At 38.4% G+C, this 26,989-nt stretch overlaps 1 protein-coding gene across 2 annotated transcripts in view; it reads right to left on the reverse strand.

Annotated features, from left to right (window-relative positions):
• The window catches only part of NCAM2 (neural cell adhesion molecule 2), a 564,637-nt gene extending 537,648 nt beyond the window's left edge, over nucleotides 1-26,989 (reverse strand). The window contains exon 1 of one of the 2 annotated variants that reach the window (XM_002684635.7): nucleotides 26,440-26,989. In XM_002684635.7, coding sequence (XP_002684681.3) covers nucleotides 26,440-26,494 — 55 coding nt within the window. In that variant the 5' untranslated portion in view covers nucleotides 26,495-26,989. The remainder of the gene's footprint in view (nucleotides 1-26,439) is intronic. The other variant, XM_024993808.2, reaches the window with a different exon arrangement.

Raw genomic sequence — 26,989 nt, forward strand, 5'->3', positions numbered from 1 at the left:
TGAATAGAACACAACTGAGGCAATGAACACGCACACACACATACTATTTGATCGTAACAGTCTATGTAAGGGCTTTCTCCAGAGAAGACTTAAAGTTCCTTGAGGGAAAAGACAAAGTTTTATTTATCTTTATAAGCCTGACTTATATCATAGTGCTTATCAAAACAACTAGTTGTTTTTCCAAAGATGTCTTAAATAAATACAGACTTGAACTCACCTTATCTATCAATAGGAAATGTAAAGTAATGCTTGTCCCAGATTGTCTGTGGTCAATTAAAAAATTAGAACTTACTAAGAAAACAAGAAAGTTGTCAAAGTTAAGCATTGCTATAGAATGAATGTCTGTGTCCTCCACCCATTAAATTCTTATGTTGAAATCCTAACCTCTGAAGAGATAATATATTAGGAGGTGAGACCTTTGGGGAGTGGGACACCCATTAGTCCCCTCAAAAAAGAGAGGCCAGTGAGCATCCCAGCCCTTTCTTACAGCAAGGACACAGCAAGAAGATAACTGTTTTTGATCCAGAAAGCAAGCTGGATCTGAGGGCACCTTGATCTTGGATTTCCCGATTTCAAGAGAATTTTTCATTCTGAGCATTTATTTGCATACTTGAAAAATCATTTGTGCATTCTTCTCTCACCTCTTCCTTGTCTCAGACAAACCCTAGCTATGTCCAGACAACTATTCTATTTGCCTTTAACACAATGTTAGAAAACAATCAGTCTGAACCTTGCTTATTCCCAGGTAGTAGGCAACCCATTCCAGTATTCTTGCCTGGAGAATCCCCATGGACAGAGGAGCCTGGAAGGCTACAGTCCACATGGTCACAAAGAGTCAGACATGACTGAGAAACTAAGCACAGCACAGCACATGTTAAGTCTCTGTCTTCCGTCTTCACCACCCTCACCATGCTTCTGGGATAGGTCCAAAGTTACACGAACACTTTATGAGTTCTCAGTACTCTCAGCTGGCTTCACTGGTAGCCCAGAAGGAAACGAATATGCCTGCAATGCAGGAGACCCAAGTTCGATCCCTGGCTTGGGAAGATCCCCTGGAGAAGAGAATGGCTACCCACTCCTCTTCAAACTGATTTCTGAGCTTTAACTTGTCTACCTATCTTCTGTTAACATCCACAGTTTAATTAAAAAAAAAAAAAAATATATATATATATATAGGCTGCCCTTGAACTTACCTTTATCTTCACACCATTTGCCCTAAAGCTTTATCAATTTGTTCAACACTCTTCGGCCAAGACTTTGCCTGGACTTGTGGATAAACTCTATATTCTGCAACTCACCCACCCTGCACCGATTTCACTATGATTCACAACAGCTCATACCTCAAGTATACCCAGTTCACTGGTTCCTTCCTATCAACACTGCATTCATAACTCTGGAAGTATAGTAGCAATTGTTTATTTTGCTTTTAAAATGTACCCCCTTTATGGGAAAATAAATATTCACACTGTAGAACAAATTTCTGGAGAATTAAATATACTAGGTTGATTCCAAATAAAATTCACACATTTATTTAGGATGCAGTAAAGACTTTAATCCTTAGTAACAATGCTTTCAGTATTTTAAAAGATAGGAATTGAATTCGTTCAATCAATCACAAACTATTAAAGAAGAAGTGGCACACTCAGTATCTTAGATATGTCCTTTCTGATATAAAGGTATTGTCACTTATGGAGACATAAATCATATTAAACCCATCTACTTTTAAATTTTTAAATCTTTTCTCTTTGGAATAAAAGACTACAATGGATATTTGGATAAAATATTAGAGAGAATACTGTGGCCCATTTAAAATACCTTTACAAACCACACGGAATTCTGACCTAACACTAGTTAAGGTTTTTCTGCTTAAGTCAAAATATTAATTTAGACCAAGTCAAACTATTTGCTAGTTGAATTGACAAGTCACTTATTCTTTTAAGATATATATATATATATATATATATATATTTAATTTTCATTTGTAAAATCAGGATGTTGATTAAAATAATTTGCAAGTCCTTCCCTTAAAAAGAAACATTCCAGGTCCCTCTGGTTTTTGTTTTTGCTTTTTTTTTTTTTTTACAGAAATTCTCGGAAAACACAACATCTAACTATTTTGCTTGCTTCAGGGGAGAAATCTGTTGAGTAAAAGCAAGGTGTCTCACCCCAACAGTCCTTGGTATCATACAGAAACTGATATATTGCAGGTGGCAGAATAAAACTGTTTGATTTTCCAGCTCTTCTTAGTCTGAGACTTATTTTCACTGTGTTGTTTCAATCGAATTCTCAGCACTTTGTGCACACCCATATAATCAAAATGCATTCACAGGCTGATACCACATTTTGTCACTTATAAGGAAATATCACATATCCTTGTATTATTGCTTTGGGAATAACTGTATTATTGTTGATGCTAGATAGTAAACTCCTTGAGAAAATGATCCAGGGATTATACATCTTTCTCTTACCCACAGGGTTCAATGACTGCACAAAGAAACGATTTGACAAAAAGGAATGACTGAAACAGAAGCCCAAATTCTCAAGGATACATTTGTTAATTTTTCTTCTTTATTCACCACTTTAAAGTATGTTTTACTGCTTTGTTTTAATGCAAAATACTGAACTATCTAAAACACCACTGGAGAAGGGAAAGGCTACCCACTCCAGTATTCTGATCTGGAGAATTCCATGGACTGTATAGTCCATGGAGTAGCAAAGAGTCAGAAATGATTAAGTGACTTTCACTTTCACTTACAAATCATAAACACTAAATACTACTTACATCTTTGACTTATATCTATATATGTATATATGTGCAAATGATATTGTAGATTAACACAGCATGCTATGCATTAGGCACTTTCCAAGGATGGTTATAAGAAATAGTACTATTAAAAAATTTTCTGGGGAATTCTCTCGTGGTCCAGAGGCTAAGACTTCAGGCTCCCAATACAGGGGGCACGGTTTCGATCCCTGGTCAGGGAACTAAATAAATAGTTCTGCATGCCACAATTAGGGCTTCCCAGGTGGCGCTAGTAGTAAAGAACCCACCCATCAATGCAGGAGATGTAAAGACGTGGGCTTGAGCCTTGGGTTGGGAAGATTCCCCCCTGGTGAAGGGAATTACAATCCACTCCAGTATTCTTGCCTGGAGAATCCAATGGACAGAGGAACCCCACAGGTGGGCTACATCCATAGGGTCACAGAGTCAGACTCATTACAAATAAGACCTGATGCAGCCAAATAAATTAATTAATTAAAATACATACATTTTTTAAAATTCTGGATCTTTCCTAAAACTAGTATGAAAGCTATCATCTATTAACCTGTTTAAAATTATCTGACTTAAAAAGACCACATAATAAATTAATTTTAATCTTCCATTTGAGTCATAGTATGGTTTCTACAATTGATAATAAAAATTAAATAACCCATCTTCCCTTTATTCTGTTTACCCAGTAAACTCTGAACTAAACGTAACTTTAAAGGGAACAACATAGTTAGTTTAGATTTTTATGTCATTATCTACCCTGTTCCATTGGAGAAGGCAATGGCACCCCACTCTGGTACTCTTACCTGGAAAATCCCAGGGACGGGGGAGCCTGGTGGGCTGCCGTCTATGGGATCGCACAGAGTCGGACACGACTGAAGCGACTTAGCAGCAGCAGCAACCCTGTTCCATAGACTCATTTAGATTTTTAAGAGTACTGTGGCACATACATACTTTCACAGTATGACCACAAATAAATGTGAACATTTGAAGACAAAAAAATCTTAATCCATTCTAAAGTAAATTGAATATTTAGGAATATTTTATTTTAAATGATAAATATTTTTATGATGGTTGACTTCTATTTTAATTCATATGCTTTTGGTATTGTTATGTTGATTATTCAAGTTTTGTAAGATATGTGCTGCTGCTGCTAAGTCGCTTCAGTCGTGTCCAACTCTGTGCGACCCCATAGATGGCAGCCCACCAGGCTCCCCTGTCCCTGGGATTCTCCAGGCAAGAACACTGGAGTGGGTTGCCATTTCCTTCTCCAATGCATGAAAAGGAAAAGTGAAAGTGAAGTCGCTCAGTCGTCTCTGATTCTTTGCGACCCCATGGACTGCAGCCCACCAGGCTCCTCCGTCCATGGGATTTTCCAGGCAGGAGTACTGGAGTGGGGTGCCATTGCCTTCTCCATGTAAGATATATATTCATGTGCAATTCACTTCTGACTTTCTGATCTTTTCCCTGTTAAAATTAAACTGAAAAATGAGGAGTTGTAACATTTGTTTCATCAGGTAAAACATTAAAATTAATCAATAATAGATTACTCAGAAACTATTAATACTCTATAATATTACATGAACATCCATGAACTATTTAAAATAAATGATGCTGAATTTTTCAATTATATCAAAATACATTATACATGACTATTCTTTGGACAAAAATTTGTCAGAATAAATTAAGTGGTATAAATATTAAATAATATAATGGTTTAGCATAAAATTCAAATAACATTTATATGGATAGTGCCATTTGAAAAGTCATTCCACGTATTTTATAACTGAAATTGATTTTGCTATAGAGCATTTAGAACCAGGAAAAAAAAAACAAAACTGGATTTATTTAGGTAGGCTGGACATGCAAATAAGTACCTAAAGGTCAGCTTCTGAGTTTTTGACTATTACATTTAATTGCTATCTTCTCTGAAAACTTGTAACAAATACTATTAACAAGGTTAAATGTAAATATCCCTTATTAAGTTACAAATAAACTATTGAGCTAATATACAGAAGGAAAAGTGAAGTCGTTCAGTAGTGTCCAACTCTTTGTGACCCCGTGGACTTTAGCCCATCAGGCTCCTCCGTCCATGGGATTCTCCAGGCAACAATACTGGAGTGGGTTGCCATTTCCTTCTCCAAGGGATCTTCCCTATCTAGGGATCGAACCCAGGTCTCCCGCATTGTAGGCAGACAGTTTAACCTCTGAGCCACCATGGAAGCCCACAGAAGGAAAAACACACGTTTAAATATATTTATTAAGAATACATTGTCAAAGTACTTAGAGGCAAATTTGGTTATGTGTGTTTCCACTAAAACTGTTCTAATCAGATAAGAGTGTATGTTCATCTTTAAAAATTTTTTAAGAGTATTTATTCCATAACTTTCACAGTAAGTATAATTTGTTTATTTATAACAGCTCCCACAGATGTTTATTTTTTAACTCAAGTTTTTTGTTACAGTTTTTCTTTCTATTTCTACTCTGAATATAATAACAACATGAAAACATCATTTATTTTGTTCAGTAACTATTTCTGAGATCCACTATGTGCAACAGAAAACATAAAACTTTGTCACTAACTATAGTCTGATTTAAAAGACAAGATCAATGAAGTTATATCACTTAAAATAACCCAGAAATAATGCAGGACTGTAAGAGATTACATGTCAAAATAAACAGTACTTATCCAAATTCTAGTGCTTTATACCAGACAAAGCAAGGTGGTTTGGGGCAATTAAGAAAGGCTTCAAAGAATAGTATGTGCCAAATATATCTCAATAAAGCTGGGAAAGAAGAGAGAGAAAGATTTCAAAAGTGAAATAGGGTTTGAGCTTCATTTTATATGATAAACTGAGGTAAGTGTTAGAGGAACCACTGATTGAAACTGCCCACCTTGGCCAGGCGCCGTAGTGCTCAGGCACCCAGTCACACTGCATGACTTGTCTTAAACAGGAGCACTGGTAAGGAACAGGAACTAACAAGCTACCATCAACCGGAAGAATTTGGGAAAGGTCAAAAGCAAAGAGGAGATGCCAGTCTGTACGTCCTACCGACCTCCCAGAATTATCCTCCTTGGAATTCATTTTGGCTCATCAAAGTGTGCACCACCAGGAAGGACCCTGAGTCAAAGTGACTGTTCAGAGACAACCCAGAAACTAACCCCATCCCCATAAAATCCAAGACTGGGAACCATGTGGCAGAGCAGTTCTCCTGGGTTTCCCTACCCTGCTGTTCTCCACCCTAGTGCGCCTTCCCAATACAGTCTTTTGCTCTGTCCAAGTGTTAGACAAGAGCCCACTCAGGCCTAAAAAGGGTCTCCCTTCCCGCATCAAGTGGAGAGAATTTAAAAAGCTATCTCTAAACATTCTTCTGAGATTTCAAATGGGGGGAGCAAATCAATCCTACTTTTTGTAAACACAGTAATCACTATTTAATCAATTTTCTCTCCTCTCATGTATTTCCATTTTTTTCTTACATGTCTACATATTTAGACTTTATCATCTTGCAGATCTCTAAACCATGCTGCCTGTCATTTTCCATCCAGTAAGCCAAGACAGTCATCCATTGCTTGCCTGGATAGCAAGAGTTGAGAGTCAAAAAGTCATTATTGGCTTTGATTCTCAAACAGCACTTTTAACTAGAGCATGGAAGAATGAGTTGAATGTTAAAATCTGAGAGTCAAAATTCAGTCTTTTTGAAAGAAAGCAAAATTTTCATGACAAGTATTACTTTAAATATCAATAGCTAAAGATTTTATAAGAAATGATCCCTAAGATGAAAAGGATGAATGCTGTAAGAACAGTTTCTTATTTCCTGAAAAGGGAAAAATGTGACTAGTTGTTGCAAAGGATGAAAGCAGGAGATTCTTAAGTATCTCTTACAGCAGGGGTCCCAAACTCCAGGGCCACAAACTGGTATTAGTCCATGGCCTGTCAGGAACTGGGCCACATAGCAGGAGGTGAGTGGTGAGCAGCGAAGCTTCACCTGTATTTACAGCTACTCCCCATCACTCACATTACCGCCTGAGCTCTGCCTCCTGTCAAATTTGTGACAGCATAATAAATGTAATGCACTTGAATCATCCAGAAAGCATCCCCTCAACCCCTCCCTGTCCATGGAAAAACTGTCTTCCATGAATCAAGTCCCTGCCAAAAAGGTTGGGGACTGCTGTCTGAGAGGGTTCCCTCTTCCTTCCCTGTGTTGTAACTTTTGGCAGGACCCAGAAGGCAACTGGGCATCTAGTCCTGTCATCTGTTTCATCATAATCTCTACTCCCACCACCACTGACAGATTGAGAGCACCATCCACAAGCCTGGAGCACCAGTGACTGACTGACTTCAGCAGGGAACAAAGATGACCCAGAGAAGTCAAGTTGACCACAGAGGGGCCAAACTGTACCCCTCCTCCAAGTCTGACTACTGCAATGTGGATGTGCTTTAACAGATGTTCTCTAATATGCAGATATTAGAGAAGAATTGGAGAAGGCAGTGGCACCCCACTCCAGTACTTTTGCCTAGAAAATCCCATGGACGGAGGAGCCTGGTAGGCTTCAGTCCATGGGGTTGCTAGAGTCGGACACGACTGAGCGACTTCCCTTTCACTTTTCCCTTTCATGCATTGGAGAAGGAAATGGCAACCCACTCCAGTGTTCTTGCCTGGAGAATCCCAGGGACGGGGGAGCCTGGTGGGCTGCCATCTATGGGGTAGCACAGAGTCGGACACGACTGAAGCGACTTAGCAGCAGCAGAGAAGAATACGTTATCACTGAACCACCTTGGCTGAGGCAAGAGGGTTAGGGTTAGGGTTAGGGTTAGGGTTAGGTCAGTAAAGTTTAAACCAAGAAACACAAATGCATAGGCTATAGGTCAGGAACATAACTAGCCAGCTCATGCGAAAGGAACTGCTAATCCTCTGAGTTTAACCAGAACCAGTGGGAGAGGAGATGAAGCTGTATTCAGTACTGTGGGAAACACATGCACTGACCACAGAGACCATGTGGAATGCCCATAGTATAGACACTGTGCAAAGTCCAGGTGGAAACAAGAGTTTTGCTTGAGTTAAGGATGGAGATGAGTAGAGGGTGACTTCCCTGGTGGCTCAGATGTTAAAGCGTCTGCCTACAACACGGGAGACCTGGGTTCAATCCCTGGGTCAGGTAGATCTCCTGGAGAAGGAAATGGCAACCCATTTCAGTATTCTTCCCTGGAAAATCCCATGGACAGAGGAACCTGGTGGGCTACAGTCCATGGGGTCATAAAGAGTCAGACACGACTGAGCAACTTCATTTTTCTATGAGTAGAAAAGTAGAGGAAAAAGAAAACAAAAACAAAAACATAAGCTTATAGCTAAACCCATGCAAGAAGCTCAGACAAGTTGAGAGATGAGGGGTGAAGTCCACGAGAGTAGAAAACAGTCCTGAGAGGGAAACCCAATTTTGCACTGGATTCAAGAAAGATTGAGGGAAGGAGGAGAAGGGGAAGGCAGAGAATGAGATGGTTTGACAGCATCACTGACTCAAAGGACATGAATTTTAGCCAACTCTGGGATAGAGTGAAGGACAGAGAAACCTGGAGTGCTGCAGCTCATGGGGTCCCAAAGAATTGACAGGACTTAGCGGCTGAACAACAACAAGTAACAAACTAAGAAATTATCTTTAATTTCTCATTCTGCACCAGCTGTGGAGCTCTGCACCATGATGGAAAACAGCTAAGAAAGAGGAACATGCATACTGGATACCATCAAAACCTCAAATGCCAAACTTTCCAATTGCCATCTGCCTTAGCAAACTGTGGGAAAACTAAACAGAATGTGGTCAATGGCAACATAATAATGGAGCTTTCCAAAAGTAATAACTGCCTCAAAAATAAACATTCTGACATCTTCTCAGGGAACTGTGTCTCACAGAGCTAAATTCTCTTTGGAAAATTTTTGAAGAAGCTTGGTTAATAAATTATCAATATATGGAATTATACCTTTGCTCTACAGCAATATTAATAATGCCATTAATAGGACAGTTACTATAGGAGCAGCACTATCATTCCCATTTTATAGATGATACTATTAAAGGAGAGAAGTAAGTCTCTTACTCAAGATCTAAATGAGCTCATCAGGAAGAGGGTGATCAGGATTTGAATTCAAGCCTGCCAGGTTTCAGACTCTATGCTTTTAACCATCACATAGCCTCTATGCATGCCCACAAACCAAAACAGGAATTTGTGCAAATAAATTTAGCAGATTCTGCTCTGAAGCTAAAGGGGGTGTCAAGATATTTTGACATTTAATTATAAGTAGTGATCGGGGCTTCACTGAGTGTGCAACAGAGTTGAAATAAAACACAGATGTTGAGGTATTCCTTGAACACAACATCTGGGTCACACGATCTAAATTCATGAGCAGGAAACCCCTACTAACTTGTGTAGGGGAAAGAGTTTCACTGCAGCACTAAATAGCCACTGGCCTCAGTGCCTGGAACTGCCATGTGCTGGCAAAAGTCCATTTAGTACCAACCATTCAGCCAGAATGCTTCAACAACCAGTAACGTGATGTGAATTCTGAACACTCTGGAAACAATTTTGACTGGTGTCAAATCAAACCATAAGGAGCAAAAGAAAATCAAAGAGATCTTTTAAAATGAGACCATTCAATGTCATTTATAGAACAATGAAAGGGCCTCTCAAAATACTTCTTATTTCCATAAAACTGCAAACCAGTCAATGATAAAGATAATAGAAACTATCTAATTTGAACACTATTACTTTACTGCAAATAAGGGAGCTCAGTTGTTTTGAATACCTGCGAATATGGATATGCTTTATAGGAAAAGCATTATCAACATATTTCACAAAAAAAACTTTTTACACAAATGAATTTGTTCTCTACCACTGGGAACAGAAGGAGATTATCTGCTTAGTAATCCTCAAAAGGGACATGGCAATCAACCACTGAGATATAAGAGAATCTGTATCTACAGTTTTATGATCCAATCCTTACTGTGATATTACAAGATGGTTAGATAATTTTTCAGCAGCTTTGTAACGTGAAATGTTTTAACTCAGTTGTGCAATGCTATGTAAAGGAGGGGATAACACTGTTAGAAACTTAGCAGCCTTCCTCTCTTCAGTTACAAATTGGGGAAAATGGAAATGAAGGATTCAAGCCTGTGCATGCATTTCAATCACAACACAGTCCCTGAGCTGGAACCAAAGCATCCATGCTCCAAATGCTAATCTTATCTATATTCAGGGAATATGTTTTCATGAAAAACATCATAAATTATGAATACTTGTGAGCTAGGAGTTTGTTTTGAAAAAAATAAGGTGAGGGAGCTGTTTAGCTGTTCATTTTGTGAAACAAAAAGACAACAGATATTGTTTTGTAGTCTTGAGAAATTAAACACTGGCTAATTAGTCTTCAGTTATACAAACTGTGAATAATAACTCCAATGTTTTATCATGGAGTACATTTTCTTCTTTGAAGCAAAAATAAGCAAAGGAAAAAATTATTTAAAAATAGTCATGGATTTTAGCAATAATGAAAGTAATGAAAGAAATACAGTAAACATTTTGAAAGAGTATAAAATAATGAGATAGTTTCCCCCAAATTTTATACACATACCTATATGTATGTGTACACACACACATACACTCTCCTACACACATAAATTCATATATAAGTTTACCATTTGACCATTTAGAACAAACACAATGTTGGTAAGTGTACCTAGCATAGGAAAAAAACAGCTAAGAAACAGTAATTATAGAGCAGGCATATAGTTTTATACCCTAAGCACCTCAATCTCTATCCTGCCTTTTAATTCACTGCATAGTCTCAGGGAGACTTCCCTGGTGGCTCAGATGGTAAAGAATCCAGATAGTAAAGACCTGGGGTTCGATTCCTGGGTTGGGAAGATCCCCCAGAGGAGGTCATGGCAATCCACTCCAGTACTGTTGCCTGAAGAATTGCCATAGACAGAGGAGCCTGGAGGGCTACAGTCCATGGGGCCGCAATGATTTGGACACGACTGAGTGACTAAGGACACAGTCTCAGGAAGACACCATCTAGAGCTCAGGAACTGATGTAGTTCACATCTTAGTCTAGGTACGCGTTAGATTAGAACCCTGATTAGTGAGTCTACATAATCACACACATTTCAATATTTAGCCTGTCTCAGCAGTCAATTTCCAATCAATACTCCTTTTTCACAGTTTCATCTTCTCCCTATAAAGAAGACCCTGGTCCCCATTTCTATTTGTCATCCAGATCTTCCAGAAATCAAATGAACATCTTCCCTTGGCTTTCTTAAAGTTAAGCATGCTATTCTCTTGTCTAGTTTGGAAAAAAATAAGAGCAAATATATATAAAAATATATAGGCTTATAAATTATGTTCATTTAAAATTATGTTTGTGTTTAAAATTATGTTCATTTATAAGCTTCTGGAGGGCTAGCCAGGTTTATGCAATTTGTTTTATCTCAAACGCCTTATCCTACCTCATCATACTTTGTCTACAGTCCTTAAGCATTGTATAGACGCAGGCACTCAGGCCTTTAAATTCAAAATAAGCCTTCCTTCAAATACCACTCTGGCCACTTAATAGCCATGCGAAAGTGAAAGTCACTCAGTCATGTCTGACTGTTTGCCTCCCCATGGACTCTATAGTCCTTGGAATTCTCTAGGCCAGAATACTGGAGTGGGTAGCCTATCCTTTCTCCAGAAGAGGGATTATATTCCTGGGTCGGGAATATTCCCAGGAATCGAACCAGTATCTCCTGCATTGCAGGCGGATTCTTTACCAACTGAGCTATGAAGGAAGCCCTATTCCCAGGAATCGAACCAGTATCTCCTGCATTGCAGGCGGATTCTTTTCCAACTGAGCTATGAAGGAAGCCCTATTCCCAGGAATCGAATCAGTATCTCCTGCATTGCAGGCGGATTCTTTTCCAACTGAGCTATGAAGGAAGCCCTATTCCCAGGAATCGAACCAGTATCTCCTGCATTGCAGGCGGATTCTTTACCAACTGAGCTATGAAGGAAGCCCTGTAGGTAAACTGCTTTGTCACTCTCTCTCTTAGCTTTCTTATTTGTAAAATTTTAAAATGACAGTAAGATATGTCTAAATGATAGTAAATAAGAGCAAGTTTAGGAGATTTTACAGGACATAGCCTGTTCACAAAGGAAGTTAATATTCTTACTACTGTTCTTAAACAATAGTAACATGATGAACAATGTTATGTTTCCTTTGGTGGTGATCTGGTAAGGAAAGATGACTTGCCAGCAGGCCTAGGTTCCAATCTCAGCTTTGCCATTGAGCAGCTTTGTGAGTTTGACAAGTCATCTAAACATTTCAAAATCTATTCACATCCCTTTCTATAAAACAGAATTATCCTCACATAGAAGTTTAACAAATTAAATTAGATCACAGGTACAAACCACACAGGTACACTGTAAGTGCTTAAAAGACACTGACTTTTAACACTGTTTACATTCTTTGTCAAAAGGGCCCTTTCAAAATCCTTGTGGCAGACCCTTTTCCTACATACTACATACTGCATACCGCATCCCCTCCCTCATTCTTCAGATCTTCCACTCAGCAACAGAAAGGAGTTGATTGGTCAAGGGAACGATGATAATGTCATTCTCCCCACCAACTGGTTTAGGGGAGCTCATCTGAAACAATTCTAGCCAATGAGAATTGAGGGAAGTCTGCTGAGTGACATGGGGATTTTCCTTTACTATTAAAATAAGGCCATTCAAATCAGTATGTTGTCTTTCTTCCTAGCTTCAGATTTCATTGTCTAAGAATATTAAACCGTTGCAGCCATATTTCTTCTAGAAAGTCAGGGAAAACCAGCCAAAACTGAAGAGAAATTTGAAATCCAAACCTCCAAACCTTCCTCCAGATAGCTCCTCACATTCTTTAGATATTTATTTTTAAACCATTTTGAATGTGTTCTCTTCTTTGCCTCTGAAAGCATCCTAAACTCATATAATTTCATTATGAAATTATTTAATAAATCAACCACAAATTGATGACTTACTCAATTATAAATAATTATAGTGTTTCACAATAGGAGAAGCCACTGAAAAATATAGCTGATATTTAAATATTAATGTCATATAGTTGCTAATGAATTATACTAACCCAAACAACAGAGCTGCTCTACCTTGCAACCACTCAGACCCCCAATATCTCTAAATCTTGTTGGTTCTCTACCTGCACTAATCTTTTCAGTCAATAAAAGATTTACTTTTTCACTAATTGGTCTTTCCTCAGCCACTCAGAAGAAATGGTCAGAAAGAATGACAAAAACTTGAAACTAGAGCAACTGCTAAAGCTTTCTCTCTCCCTTCAGCAATTCCATATTACTTCAAAAGAATCACGTTTCAGTCAGTGGAATGAGTAAAGTTTTAGGATCAAATATTAACTAAATTTGAATTTGAAATTCTGTACTTATTAGATGCTACTTCACTTTTATGAAATTCAGCTCCCTCTTTCAGAACTCCTAGATATGCTGTGAATAAAAAAATGAGATAACTCATCTGAAAGTACCCTGCAGAGTTACTGACAGATCTTCTTTGGAGAAAGATCCTCTCCTTGACCAAACTCTCGCCAGACTCCCTGAACCCTCAGCTCAATTAGGCCTCACCCTCAAACTATAAAGATCTGAACAAAACACTAATGTAATTTTAAACCACTCAAGGCCACATTCCAAGAATGTCTCTCATCCCCCTTGAAGTGCCTGCCTGAGAAAACTCAAGGCTGCCAAAAGGATTTACTGTTCCTCCCAGCCAACACCTGAAGATGGGGCCCCTGTCTCTTAGGCCCTGTAGAAGTGGAACAGGCTTACTTTGATTAGAACCAGTTATTCGCAAATCCAGATGGGATTCACAGGGACCAATTTCCATCTTTTTGTGAGTTTCGGCAATTTTTTTACTTCTCTGTCTCTATGGAGCACCCACTCAACACTTCCCTACTCTCTCATTCTCCCTTTAAAACTTCCAGTTACCTTTGTACAAATTAAAGCTGAGTTCAGTTCATACTGGGCTCTTTATCTTATTGAATATAGTAATAAACTCTTCCCAATACAGTATGTTACTGATTAAAATCTGTCCTTACCATATTAATTAGGTCTAGATTTGGTTTTCTCTGACACTTTCTTTATTCAATTAATTCACCAAATACTTACAAATAGAAATTGTTGAGGAAACAATGTTGCCTGTAATCCTTCTGTGTTTTCTTGGGTATCTCCTTCTCCCATCCTATACATGTAACTATGTCAGCTTTATCCCAGCTCTTTAAAGTCTGACCCTATCACCCACTTCCCCATTTCCTTTTAGCTGATGAGTTATCCTCCCTGAAACAAAAGGGTGATTGATCTGTATTATTAGTACTACATTTGCTTCCCTTTTTCAGTCAAAGCTCCCTGCATGCATTTCTACTCAGTGGTTAGAATATATTCTGGAATCACAACCAGTAAAAGACACTTCTTAGGACCACTTCATCTCTCCAATCACATTCACAACAAGCAAGTGTTCAGAAAAGCATAGTGGATGGCATAATATGATTTAATAACCTATGTTGAGTTTTCTCCCTAAATTGCAGATCGCATATAATCCCCACAAAAGTGAAATGTATTAGCATGTAGCTTATATTGGGGCTTTGAAATAAAATGACTCATGTAGATAACCAATTAAAATGATTATAAATCATGTGAAATTTGAGAAAGGAAAGTAAAAAAAAAGATGAATTTAAGCAAAAGTAACATCTTTGATTGAAAACTGTTTCAAGCTAGAGACACACACAATAATGGTAACATTAGTGAGTAAATGGCAGACAGACGAATAAAATGATAAAGTGATAAAAATATTCTGGAGTATCTGAATATGTATTTTGTTCTATTAATTTAAATCTTTTTATCACTGACGTCAGACCTAGAAAACACTATAAAACCATGACAAAACACAGCTACCAGGCAAGAGAAGAATTTGGAGGTTAAATTAGATCTCATTTAAAAAAGAGAAAAAAAAAATCTAAGTACTTATGAAACAATAAGGTAAAATAGCCCTTATTTTACTTGCCTTTCTATTCATACAGTTCAGAATCGGCTTCCAATAATCATTGATTGAATAATCAACTTTTAATTAACCCCAAGGGATTATCTTGATTTTTCAGGACTTTAAATACTTTGCTCTGTTGACATATCAGACACTTAACTATTGACAATATCTAATTTGTTTAATTATATCGTTATCAATGTATTATATCTCCCTAATTTATTTCTATATACTGAAGACTTTAAAACTCCAAATAGATAACCATGTCCTATCTCTCAGATAAGGCTTCAGAAGAATATATCTCATAGCAAGATTTTAAAGTTTGCTTTATTCCCAGTCTAATTAACTTTCAGTATAAGAGATAAGATCAGGGATAAGGCAGCTCATTCCTGCTATTTAATTCCTCCTGAATTAAATAATCACTGTGTGATGATTATCTTATTGAAATTAATGTATTTATTGAAAGCCTATCACATGCATGGCAATGATATAAACAAACGTTTGAAATAAACACAGGAACAATAGCAATACTTCTCAACAAACCAAAGCATCATCCAAAGTCAAGGGTAAATATATGTATGTACATATATATACACATATTTATTTTAAAGTACAGCATTTTGTTTTACTTCTGCTTGGTAAAAATATTCATTCAGCATGCATTCACTACGCATCTACTGTGTTCCAGGAATACACATGAATTTACAATAAACTCTCTAATCTAGTACACTGCGTTTAATGGGAAGCCAGCATGGAGAGACATTCTTGTCCTTATGGAGTTCACTTGCAAGGTCATAGTGAAGTTTGGCATGCAGAAATCAGATACAATACCAGAGCGTCTTGTACTTCGACTAGTATGTAGGAGGCAACTGACATGTATCTGACGAAAAGAAAGATGTCTCTGGGGATGAGATGCTTGAGTTGAGTCTTGAAGAAAAATAATAGTAATTGTCCACAGAAAGACAGACAAATATGTAAAATACATGGCCTGTGTACACACAGGGACCAAACTGGGAATTCCAGGCATGGTGTTAGAGTGATGTGCCCACTAACAAGCAAGGGAGCTGAGAGAATAGGGTTGTGTAAACAAACCAAAGGCAAAACTCTCAACAATTCTAAGTCAGAAACTTCCAAATAATTCAACTGAAAGGTAGACCTCTAATTAAAATTAACAGCATGGATCCCATAAACACAGTCCCAAAGCAACTAAGCAGCACAGCAGCATAAAACATGTACTAAGTTATTTTCGAGAATTGCTGCGTATACGTCAGTAAAACACACTCAGATAAAAACAGAGACATCATAACAGAAAAATGTGCTATTCTAGAGTAAAATATTTATATCAAGTCCTGGTCTTACCATGTCTTAAGTATTTCTTCAAGGATGAGCAGTTTTACTTCTCTGAGGCTCATTTGCTTTCTTTCTAATCAGAAATAGTACCTCCTTTCAGGATAATTGAGGTACTTTAAATAGATAATTTTAGTTGACAGAAAAAGTTTTTGTCAACTACTCTGCCTCAATACTTACATACATTTTGAAATATTAAATTTTATAATACAATTGTTTGATAATTAAAACATTGGTATGAAGCATTATATATAATGTAAAGAACCATGTAGGGTGAAGTCAGTTATTCTATGATAACGAAGTGAACAAGCTTTAAAATGTGTTCAGCTTCAGCTGGTTTTAGAAATCTATAAGTGATTTATCTAAGTAAATAAAGCTAAAAAATCAGAAACATGTCAATATCACGGATCAGTACTTTGATAAAGAATAGGTACATATCTCATGTTATATATTAATTGAAATCTGTGTATAGACTTTCTCTCCTGAATGACCCAAAGTTGCTGCTATAATATAAAAGTACAACTTCTCAGCTGAGGCAATGCTGGACATTTTTGATGGGCCAAAAATAATAAACAGAGAGATAAATTAAATGGGACAATAAATATAATCAGAAAGCCTCATAATGAGTAGAAAACTGGTAGGGAGTGGACAAGTTATGCCAACAGAAACCCTGTCCAGAAGCCCACTCATTAGTACTTAGAACAAAGCACAATGCTTTTCTTAAATTGGGACCTATTCTATTCTATGATAATATAGGTCTTAGCCATACTCACTGGTTTCTTTTACAAGTTTTGACATCTGTTTCTATTACACCATATCTGCATCCTTGAAAAATGCTGGTGTCTGCAAAATTGTGCAGTAAAAATATCAGGGCTTATGGAAAAAGACAGGATTGGAGGTCAGAGAATGTGAAACCTTCGGAAATTTAAAACCAAGCACTAACAAAAACTGTAACAATCTTTATCAAAAAAAAAAAAAAAAAAAACCCAGCACAGTTAAATCTCTACTAGTAGTTGTATCCAATTTCTGCATCTTCTTTCAAGATATAAGCCTAAAGGGCACTAACTTTAAAACAAACACTATGATCCAGTGTATATCCTCTAAAAAATAAGGCAACAAACAAGTCATTTTATCATAGAGGAAAGTGATTTACCAGTTTCTCAAAATGCACTCTCAGTGATGCCAGATATATAATGTTGTAGAAATCAAGATGGTTCTTAAAGTCACTAAGAAACTAACACTTATGCTAAAGAAAGGCACCTGAGTTGACTTTTCACATTTATCTTAATACTCCAGAGATTGCTAAGGCTCTCTATTCAATTGTGACAAAGCTTGCTTTTGGTTACAAAAATTAATGACCTGAAGAAATCATATGTGGATCAACACAATTCCTATCATCCTCATATTTACTAGTTGTGAACAAACTAATACGCATCAAAGAAACACACACTAATGTAGAAAGGAATTACATTTTACCTTAAATGCATTTGATGCTCTTGGCTATAAAGTTGTGTGTTATCAGAACATATGTAAGAGCTCTAGGCAAATCAGACACTTTCAATCTCAAACATCATCTATCAAGTGTGGTTTTATCAGGATTAAATTAGATAATGAGTGAAAATGCCCAGTACAGTTCCCTGGCATAGAGCAGACGTTAAAAAATATTAGTTCCCTTGGATACTAACAGAAGAATATTCAGCGCTCATAGAGAGTTGAACATAGTTCGATACCAAATTTCTTTTCTTGTTTTAGTTTAGGTTTCAGGTTTCTTTCTTTCTTTCTTTATTTTTTCTTCTTATTTTGTCAAGTTTTGTTTTGTTTGCCTGGAACAATACTTTTAAAAAACATGGATAAAACACAGAAAATTAAGAATATATAAGAAAAGCAAATCTGACCCACATGCTTTTGAAATTTCATCTAAAATTTCAGGCAAACTTAATAATCCTCGAGTATAAATAGTGATGAAGAAAGACATAAAGACAGGAGTTAAATGAACTCAGAGAAAGATGCTGAAGAAATAATAAAGATTATCAGTACATCTTTCACAATTTAATACTGACATTTCTATCTAGATGTTCCATGGAATACTCAACTTAACATATAATTAAAAAAAAAGTGGGTTACCCAGAAAGGAAAATCCCAAATGAACGTTTTGGCAAACCCAATACAAAGAAGTAAGAAAAACCGTTGCCCGATATCAGCAGTTTTCTTTACTTACTTAACCTATTTCTGTTAAGATATAACCATTCTTTCTGTCAAACAGGCTTAAAACTTCAGGGGTCACATTCCTTCCAGTTCCCCAAATCTAATGTGTTATTAAGATCCATTAATTCTTCCACAGAGACATTGTGTCCTGTCCATTCACTCCTTTTTCATTTCCCTCTAGTCCACACCACACGTGGCAAGTGGACTTAAAACAAAATTTAACTCCGTGTTATTTTCCTGCCCAAACAATGCTTGAAATTCAGTTCAGTTCAGTCGCTCAGTCATGTCCAACTCTTTGCAATCTCATGAACCGCAGCACACCAGGCCTTCCTGTCCATCACCAACTCCCGGAGTCCACCCAAATTCATGTCCATGAGTCTGTGATGCCATCCAACCGTCTCATCCTCTGTCATCCCCTTCTCCTCCTGCCCTCAATCTTTCCCAGCATCAGGGTCTTTTCCAATGAGTCAGCTCTTTGCATCAGGTGGCCTAAGTATTGGAGTTTCAGCTTCAACATCAGTCCTTCCAATGAACACCCAGGACTGATCTCCTTTAGGATGGACTGGTTGGATCTCCTTGCAGTCCAAGGGACTCTCGAGTCTTCTCCAACACCACAGTTCAAAAGCATCAATTCTTCAGCACTCAGCTTTCTTTACAGTCCAACTCTCACATCCACATATGACTACTGGAAAAACCATAGCCTTGACTAGACAGACCTTTGTTGACAAAATAATGTCTCTGCTTTTGAATATGCTATCTAGTTTGGTCATAACTTTCCTTCCAAGGAGTAAGCATCTTTTAATTTCATGGCTGCATTCACCATCTGCAGTGATTTTGGAGCCCCCCAAAATAAAGTCAGCCACTGTTTCCCCATCTATTTGCCATGAAGTGACGGGACCAGAGGCCATGATCTTAGTTTTCTGCATGTTGAGCTTTAGTGAAACTCAGCTTTGCCGCAAGGCTTGACTGCCTCCCAGTCTCTCCAATATTTCCATAATTGAGGCCAACAACTCACCTTTCTAAATCCTTAATTTGTATTATTTCTTAATTAACTAAATTGGATTATTTCTGTCCTCTGAACATTTACCTCCTTCCCTACAACTTATTCTGCTTGTATTATTTTCTCTATTTAGTCTCACTGTGTTGAGGTCCTCTCTGCTTTAGTGAGCAACAACGTGTTGTCCCAGGAAAGAGGCCAATCTTACACATGTACTGAGTTCAAACCTTTGTCTCCTAGCAGTGCAGTCTTAGCTCCTTCAACTTCCATACCTCACAGACTTCAACTGACAAAGGGGAGTAAGATATGATAATAATTACAAGACTGCTGTATATATTAAGCCAGGTAGTACATACAGAGTGCGTACAACTGAGCCAGGCAGTTAACAAACAATGAACAAGTTTTAGGTCTTTCGAGATGCTGAATTCCTAAGGACTTATTTAAATCATTTAATTTTTAACTAATTATATGATGAAAGTGGAAGTTGCTTGGCTGTGTCTGACTATTTGTGGCCCCATGGACTATACAGAACATGGAATTCTGCAGGCCAGAATACTGGAGTGGGTAGCCTTTCCCTCCTCCAGGAGAACTTCCCAACCCAGGGATCAAATCCAGGTCTTCTGCATTGCAGGTGGATTCTTTACCAGCTGAGCTACAAAGGAAGCCCAATTATACTGGAGTGGGTAGCCTATCCCTTCTCCAGAGGATCTTCCCGACCTAGGAATTGAACCCAAGTCTCCTGCATTGCAGTCAGATTTTTTACCAAATGAGCTATCAGGGAAGCCAATTATATGATATCTTTGTTCATTAGTTGAACACTTTATTAATCTCTCATATGTGGATTTGGGTTCTTAAATTCATTTGTCTATTATCTTCTCAACTATGAATCTTAAATTCCAAGCACCTTCCTCCCTCCAACACACCAAATTTTCATTTTCAAACAAATGCATCAAATACATTAAAAAAATAGGCATTGAACTAGAAGTGAGAAAATTTTAATCCTAATTTCATACTAACTAAAATTTATATAGGAAAACCAGGTAGTTGCTCTAAATTTCTTCATCCATAAGGTAAATACTTCCTTGGATTCTTGACGGTCTTGAGTTACAAGGTAATTGAAAGCACTTTGAATAAGTGATTTTCAATGTTATAAAATGCTGAGGTTATCCACATTGTATGGCCTCAACAAGTATTTGATATTTGATTTACTGACAAAATGGCACATAATTTAAGTATTTACTTTGAGGTGAAGAACCATTAGATAATGTTTTTTTAATATATGCAAAGTTTGGTGTTTGGAGAACTGAAGTGAGAATTTACAGACCAGAACTCTAGTCATTAATCCCTTCATTTTTCTATTTGACCTTTAGCAAGTCACATCGTAATTACATGCCACTGAAGACTCTTTGTGACTAATTCCAGCCTGGTGTTGGTCCATATAAGGGGTTCATGATACAAAAAAGAAACACATTCCTCAAAACGATTCCCTGCCCCCTGCTGGAAATATATATTCCATCACTATGACTACGAGTAGTGCCTCCTAGAGTTGTTCATCACACAATCTATATGATCACTCCCAGGAATTCTGCCCAATGTCTGAGACATGTAATCACTGACTGATGAATAAGTCACTCTCATTAATGAATTAGATTATCTCAGCCCCCTCAATATTTTTCTCCAATCACAGAGCAGCTTATGATGCTATTTTAAATTAATAAACGAACTGTTTTTAAGTCATAGGCAGGTTTATATGTATGCATATTATTTAAAAAATATACGTAATGTCTAGCATAGTAGGATTGACATTTTACAACAGGTCTACACATATGTGTTATCACAACTGCTCCTCTTAACAGTACAGCAAGGTCAACTAGGCAGATATTTTTATATCAGATTTTCAAACAGGCAAATAACGGCTCTGAGAGAGTAAGCTGCTTCTTCAGTCAAGAGGCCCTCAGTGTTCTAGGTCTTCTGCTTCCAAGTCAAGTGTTTGTTCTCCTTCTCCACTCTTTTTAAAAAACAAATTGGAACCAAGACAATTTTCATCAATTGACCTAAGATTCTCCCAAGGTTAATCTGTTGATTGTTATGATTATAGTGAAGTGAAGTCAGTCGTGTCTGACTCTCTGCAACCCCATGGACTGTAGCCCACCAGGCTTCTTGGTCCATGGGATTTTCCAGGCATGAATACTGGAGTGGGTTGTCATTCCCTTCTCCAGGGCATCTTCCTGACCCAGGGATTGAACCCAGGTCTCCCGCATTGTAAGCAGATACTTTACCGTCTGAGCTACCAGGGAAGCCTGTTATGATTATAAATACTCTCAAAACTCCCCCTTCTGCCTCTTACTTATTTAAATTCAGGCAAGTTTATTTCATTAGATCACTGTTCTTGTTGTTCAGTCCCTAAGTCATATCCAACTCTTTGTGACCCCATGGGCTGCAGCATGCCAGGCTCCTCTGTCCTCTACTATCTAATGGAGTTTGTTCAAATTCATGTCCATTGAGTCAGTGATGCTATCTAGCTTCCTCTGCTGCCCCTTTCTCCTATTAGATCATAGCTTTCTAAAATATTTCCCAATGTTTGATGAATTGTTAGTGGCACAAGTGAGTATGCGAAACTAGGGAGTGTGTTGAAAACCATTTGAGATGAGCACTATTGTTATAATTGTAAATAGTTCAAAGTTATTAAAATATTTAAGAGAGTGCCATACATAAGCACTTTTATTTGCTGAACAATTAAAGATACCTCAGTTCTGTGAAACTCAGGAATATTACATTTAATAACAGCACGGGTTGCATCTTAAAGTATTCTCATATCATGTAATTTGGAACATTAAAACTAAAATCTGTTAAATAGGCCTATCTTCAGTATAACTGGGATAGTATAAAGGGCACAGGAAATTTAGACTCTTAAGTCAATAAAATTTGAAAAAAAACAACTATATTCGCTTATAAGAATACTAAAATTATTAAATTTGCATCCACCAACTCCTAGAGGATTATTTTTATTTTGGACGTAAAAAAAAAAAAAAGAAAAGGCAATTCAAAGTACTTTTCCATGTACACTGTTGTGAGAGATGACCCTCAAAACAGAAGAATTAAAGTCATTTCCTGAATGTCAAAAGCCAGAGGAAGCAGCAAGACTAGTTCCAGGGTCTTCAGAGTGACAACCGTTTGCATTCTCACATCTCCCTCTCAAGGAAACAGGCAAAAACAAACCACGCTGTTAGCCTGGTACTGAACACTTTCTGTATCTCATTTCTCAGTCTCAGTACAAACAAGTCCCATGTTTGCAAACAGGCCATTTTATGTATGAAATTATCTGAAGTTTGAGTTTCTTCTTGGGCTGTATGAGGTTCTTCCGTCCCCTTAATTGCTTCTCTGAGAGGGCATTACTTCTGAGAGACCATTAGCCCTGAGTGTCATTGAACAGATTCATGAACACTCAGGACCCACCAATTTCCCTTCCAGTTCTCTGGGCGCCACAATTCATCACTGGACACTAAAGTGACCAAATGTTCCACTGAACTCCTTTGATATAAAGCAGAGAAAGAAATCCTGTGGTTTATTCATTGAGGATAAGGATATTAATTTACATAGCCTATCTTCTCTACAAGCAAATGAACGTGGAGTTGATTCAACTGAAATCGTACAAAGAAAAGCTGACATCTAAGCATTAGAGCCAGGTAGGTAAGACAGGCTGTCTGCTTAACAGCCCCCACAGAAGACAGGTTTGTGGAGACCTTCCTGTAGACCTGAAACCAGTAGTCACCCTCATACCTACACCTCTCTAATGAACAATGACTTGCCAGCACTTCATCAGAAAGCACAATTGTAAGCAGATGCCTGTAAGTTCAACTAACTAACTGGGCAATTCACCCTCCTCTCCCCAATGATTTTGGCTTAGGTGAGTGTCCTAGGTATATATCTTGTACTGGATGACAAGAGAGATCCAGTTGAACAGACACCTCTGTTCTTGCTTAATAATTTTGAACAACAGTGCTTCTAATGTATGTATGCGAACAGTCAGTCATAGATGATTATTAATTGCACTTGGGTAATTTTTAAAAGAAGAAAATTGTTTTAAAAATTTAAAGTTTCAGGAAAGCAGCCCTTACATGTAAATACAAATTTACATAGATCCAAACAGCACACGCACTGTGAATCACAGGCTCAAGTTATCACTTGAGACTTAATGATGACAGAAGCTGTGACCAAGTTCTAAATACAAAGGAAAAATAACTGCAGAAGTTAGAGCTATGGAATAGTTGTTTCATTGACAATGAAATCCAGACTCAACAATTAAATCCCAACTGCACTTCACTGGATATGAATCTTGCAGCGAGAAGGAGAGGCTTTTAAAGGAGCACTTCTGCTACAATAAAAAAGCCTCTCACTACAGTAGAACAATAACCTTGTGTTGAAAGTTAGAAGCAGAACTATTAGGCCTTGTTAGCTAATTATGGTATTGGCATCCACTTAAGTTAGTCAGTTTTTCACTTCTGTCATTTTCTCCTATTCCACGGCCGCAGTTCAAAACGTTTTGACTACTTAAAAGGGAATACATCATCATTGCCTTTCTCCAGTCTAACTGCACACCACTTTCCAAAGCGATAGCTTCAATCATGCTTCATAAAACCTCCTGCAAGTATATTGTTGGAAACATAAATCAGCAAGCTGTGATTTTAGTATTTCCAAGGCAAGCCCAAGGATCACTGACTGGTGGCTTTTCCATGGCCCCATTTACAAAAGAATAAACAAAAGTATGAGTTATGCTAGATGCATTATTTTTTTCCAAACTGCTCCCTGTGGTGCTTCTGATACTTGCTACTGCATCCTTAATTGGAGAACAAAACACTAGCAGAGAGGAACTGGACTCCAGGATCAGGATTGCCGTTTCCAAGCATCTCTGACTTCATTAGGACACATGGTACAGAAGTACCACATGTTCTGTTTCACAAAAGCTTGGGCTCTCTGCTATGCATGCATCTATACCTCTGTGAGTGCCATGCATTTTTAAATTGTACTAGATAGAGAGATCTTGAGAACGACGCTCTCTCCCTTCCCTGTTACATTACAGTGAATATGGGCTCCCTGTGAGGCATGCTTCAGTCTCCAAGCCCCTCTTTATAATCACCCTGCCTTCTGAATTCTAAATTGGTGAATCACAATTTCAAATATGTGTTACATACACAGACCCAAATTATATGTGTCTGTGTGTACTATTTAAACATTCCCAGATTTCTTTTTTATCCCCCAAATTCCAACACACTTAATGTCTATGACAGTAAATTCAAAGACTCCACAACTGACACATTTTTTTCTTTTTCTTCTCCAAATCAGTCACAATATAATCTTAAGTCTGCACAAACTTGCCTTCCACGATGTCCTCATTTTGCCCACAGTGTCTACATTTGGTTAATTGCAGTGGTATTTTAACTGCAATTTTGGGGGACTGCTTCTCAGTATTCAGAAATACCTGTCTATATTACAAATGAACAGTTAAACATAACCAGCAGCTCTCCAACAATTAAAGCAGCGTATCTGTAGGGCAGAGTGTGTATATTGATCATTGCTATTAAAATGATTCAATTAAGTGGCTGGTCTAATATTAGCTTCAGATTGACAAAACTGCAATTTTGCTACGACTGGAATTTTGCATACTCTATTCTTTTAAGAGAAAATGAGCAGCCTCTTAGCAAGTCACTTTACAAACTAAAACAGTGTTTGCGTTCTAATTTCTGAACATAAAAATCTGTATCCAATCGCGTTTCATCAGCGACTAACACTATAGATTTAGGGAGGAGAAGGGCAGAGAAAGGAAGGTTTCATATCCAAAATGTCAAGCCCGGCTGAAGAATGATAGAAGGACCTAGGGAGTGTGGAAGAACAGACCCACCTTAAAATGGAGTTCTACCACCCCCTGCTGGACCAAATGAAAAACACAGAAGAGGCTAAAAAGCTTAGAACTGAATACAGTGGAGATATTTTAACTTGTGCTGTAATTTATTTTTTTCTCAAAAAAAAAATCATGCTACACTAATAACATTCTCTGCTATTATTACACATCAGAAAATCACTGCTATACACACACACACACACACACACACACACACACACACATATATATATATATATTTTTTTTTTTTTTGGAAGACTTCCACATATGCATGTTTTAGCATTTTGGGTCCCCAATTTAAATGCCCAAACTTGTCTGGACTATTGAAAATGCCTCCATTTATTATAAATATATTTTACGTGAACGTAAACTAAACAATGCAAATGCACATCTATCTCTATAAACAGAGGTAGCTTCCCCAAATTCTCTCAGGTTATTCTAGTAAGCTATTTCTGTTTTTTTCTAAACAGATAAAAATCCCACCAGTTCCCCACAAGCTAAACATCCCTCACAGGTGTAATTACAATCTGATGGCATAAAAAATGTCAACCTTGCTGTATTAACAAGGGGTGGGGGGGGTGTGCTGAAAACGAATGACTGCAACACATTCCTAGTTTTATCCATCTGCTTTCTTACACACATCCATGGCCCCTCTCTCAGTTCTCAACAGAAATAAACCATCATCGTTCACTTCTGTCAGAAACTGGGGGTCTTGGGCAAGGGAATTAAAAAAAAAAAAAAAGTCTCTAAGAACTGAATTTCCTGCACACAACAGAAATATTTCCCAACGAGTTTAATGCTGATAGTTTTTGCTTCTTCTTTAAAACATCATCGTTCCCTTGCCTTTCGCAACCTCAGACATTTAACTGGTAACACATGCCAACCTACTCATCCAATTTTTTTGATAATGAAAATCAAAGAAAGCCAAGATCCCAGAGAAAGATACAGTTTTCCTAAACCTCTGGCTCACTGATGCCCATCTCCCAGCCTGTATTTTCTTCTTCAAGGGTCTCCACAGACCAGACATCACTGGGGGAAACAATAACAACAACAATAACTATAACTTTAGTCCCGTCATTTAATTCTTCCTGGAGCTCCTTCTGGCTCTCCAGGTTGGGTAGAAGGGGGAGGGAAAGTAAACGCAAGAAAAGCACCGCACTCCTACCTTGCCCGCTACTGACAAGCAACCCGAGCAGGTAGAAGGAGAGGAGGAGGCTCATGTTCAGGACGTGACACCGGTGGACAGTTCCAAAGTTATTAAGTCCAGCCCCGGAGAGAGAACCTTCCGCTGTCACGGCCGCCTCTGCTAGAGCCGCCGCCGCTCCGGGGGTGCCCCAGCCGCCCGCAGCCCGCGCGCTCCTCCTTGCAAAGTGACTGCAAGCTCCGCTCCCTGCCGCACTATATCCAGGCGGCGGCGGCGGCACCAGCACCAGCAGCAGCGGCCGCCGCGGCGGCAGCAGAGCCGGGCGGGGAGGGAGGCGGGGGCGGGGGCGCGGGGAGGGGCGGGGGCGCGGGGAGGGGTGGGGAGGGGAGGCGCGGCCGAGGCGTATCCCTCCGCGCCGCACGGCGACCGACCGTCGGCCGGGAGGCACGCGGCCCCCTGGATTCGTCCGCAGTCGAGCTCGCAGCCGCGAGTTCGGTTCCCGGGGCCTCCGGCTACCCCGGGTCGCCGCGATCCGGCTGGCACGAGTGCGTCCGCACGCCCAGCCTGAAGG

The sequence above is a fragment of the Bos taurus genome, chromosome 1 (genome assembly GCF_002263795.3).
Source record: "Bos taurus isolate L1 Dominette 01449 registration number 42190680 breed Hereford chromosome 1, ARS-UCD2.0, whole genome shotgun sequence".
Taxonomy (NCBI): domain Eukaryota; kingdom Metazoa; phylum Chordata; class Mammalia; order Artiodactyla; family Bovidae; genus Bos; species Bos taurus.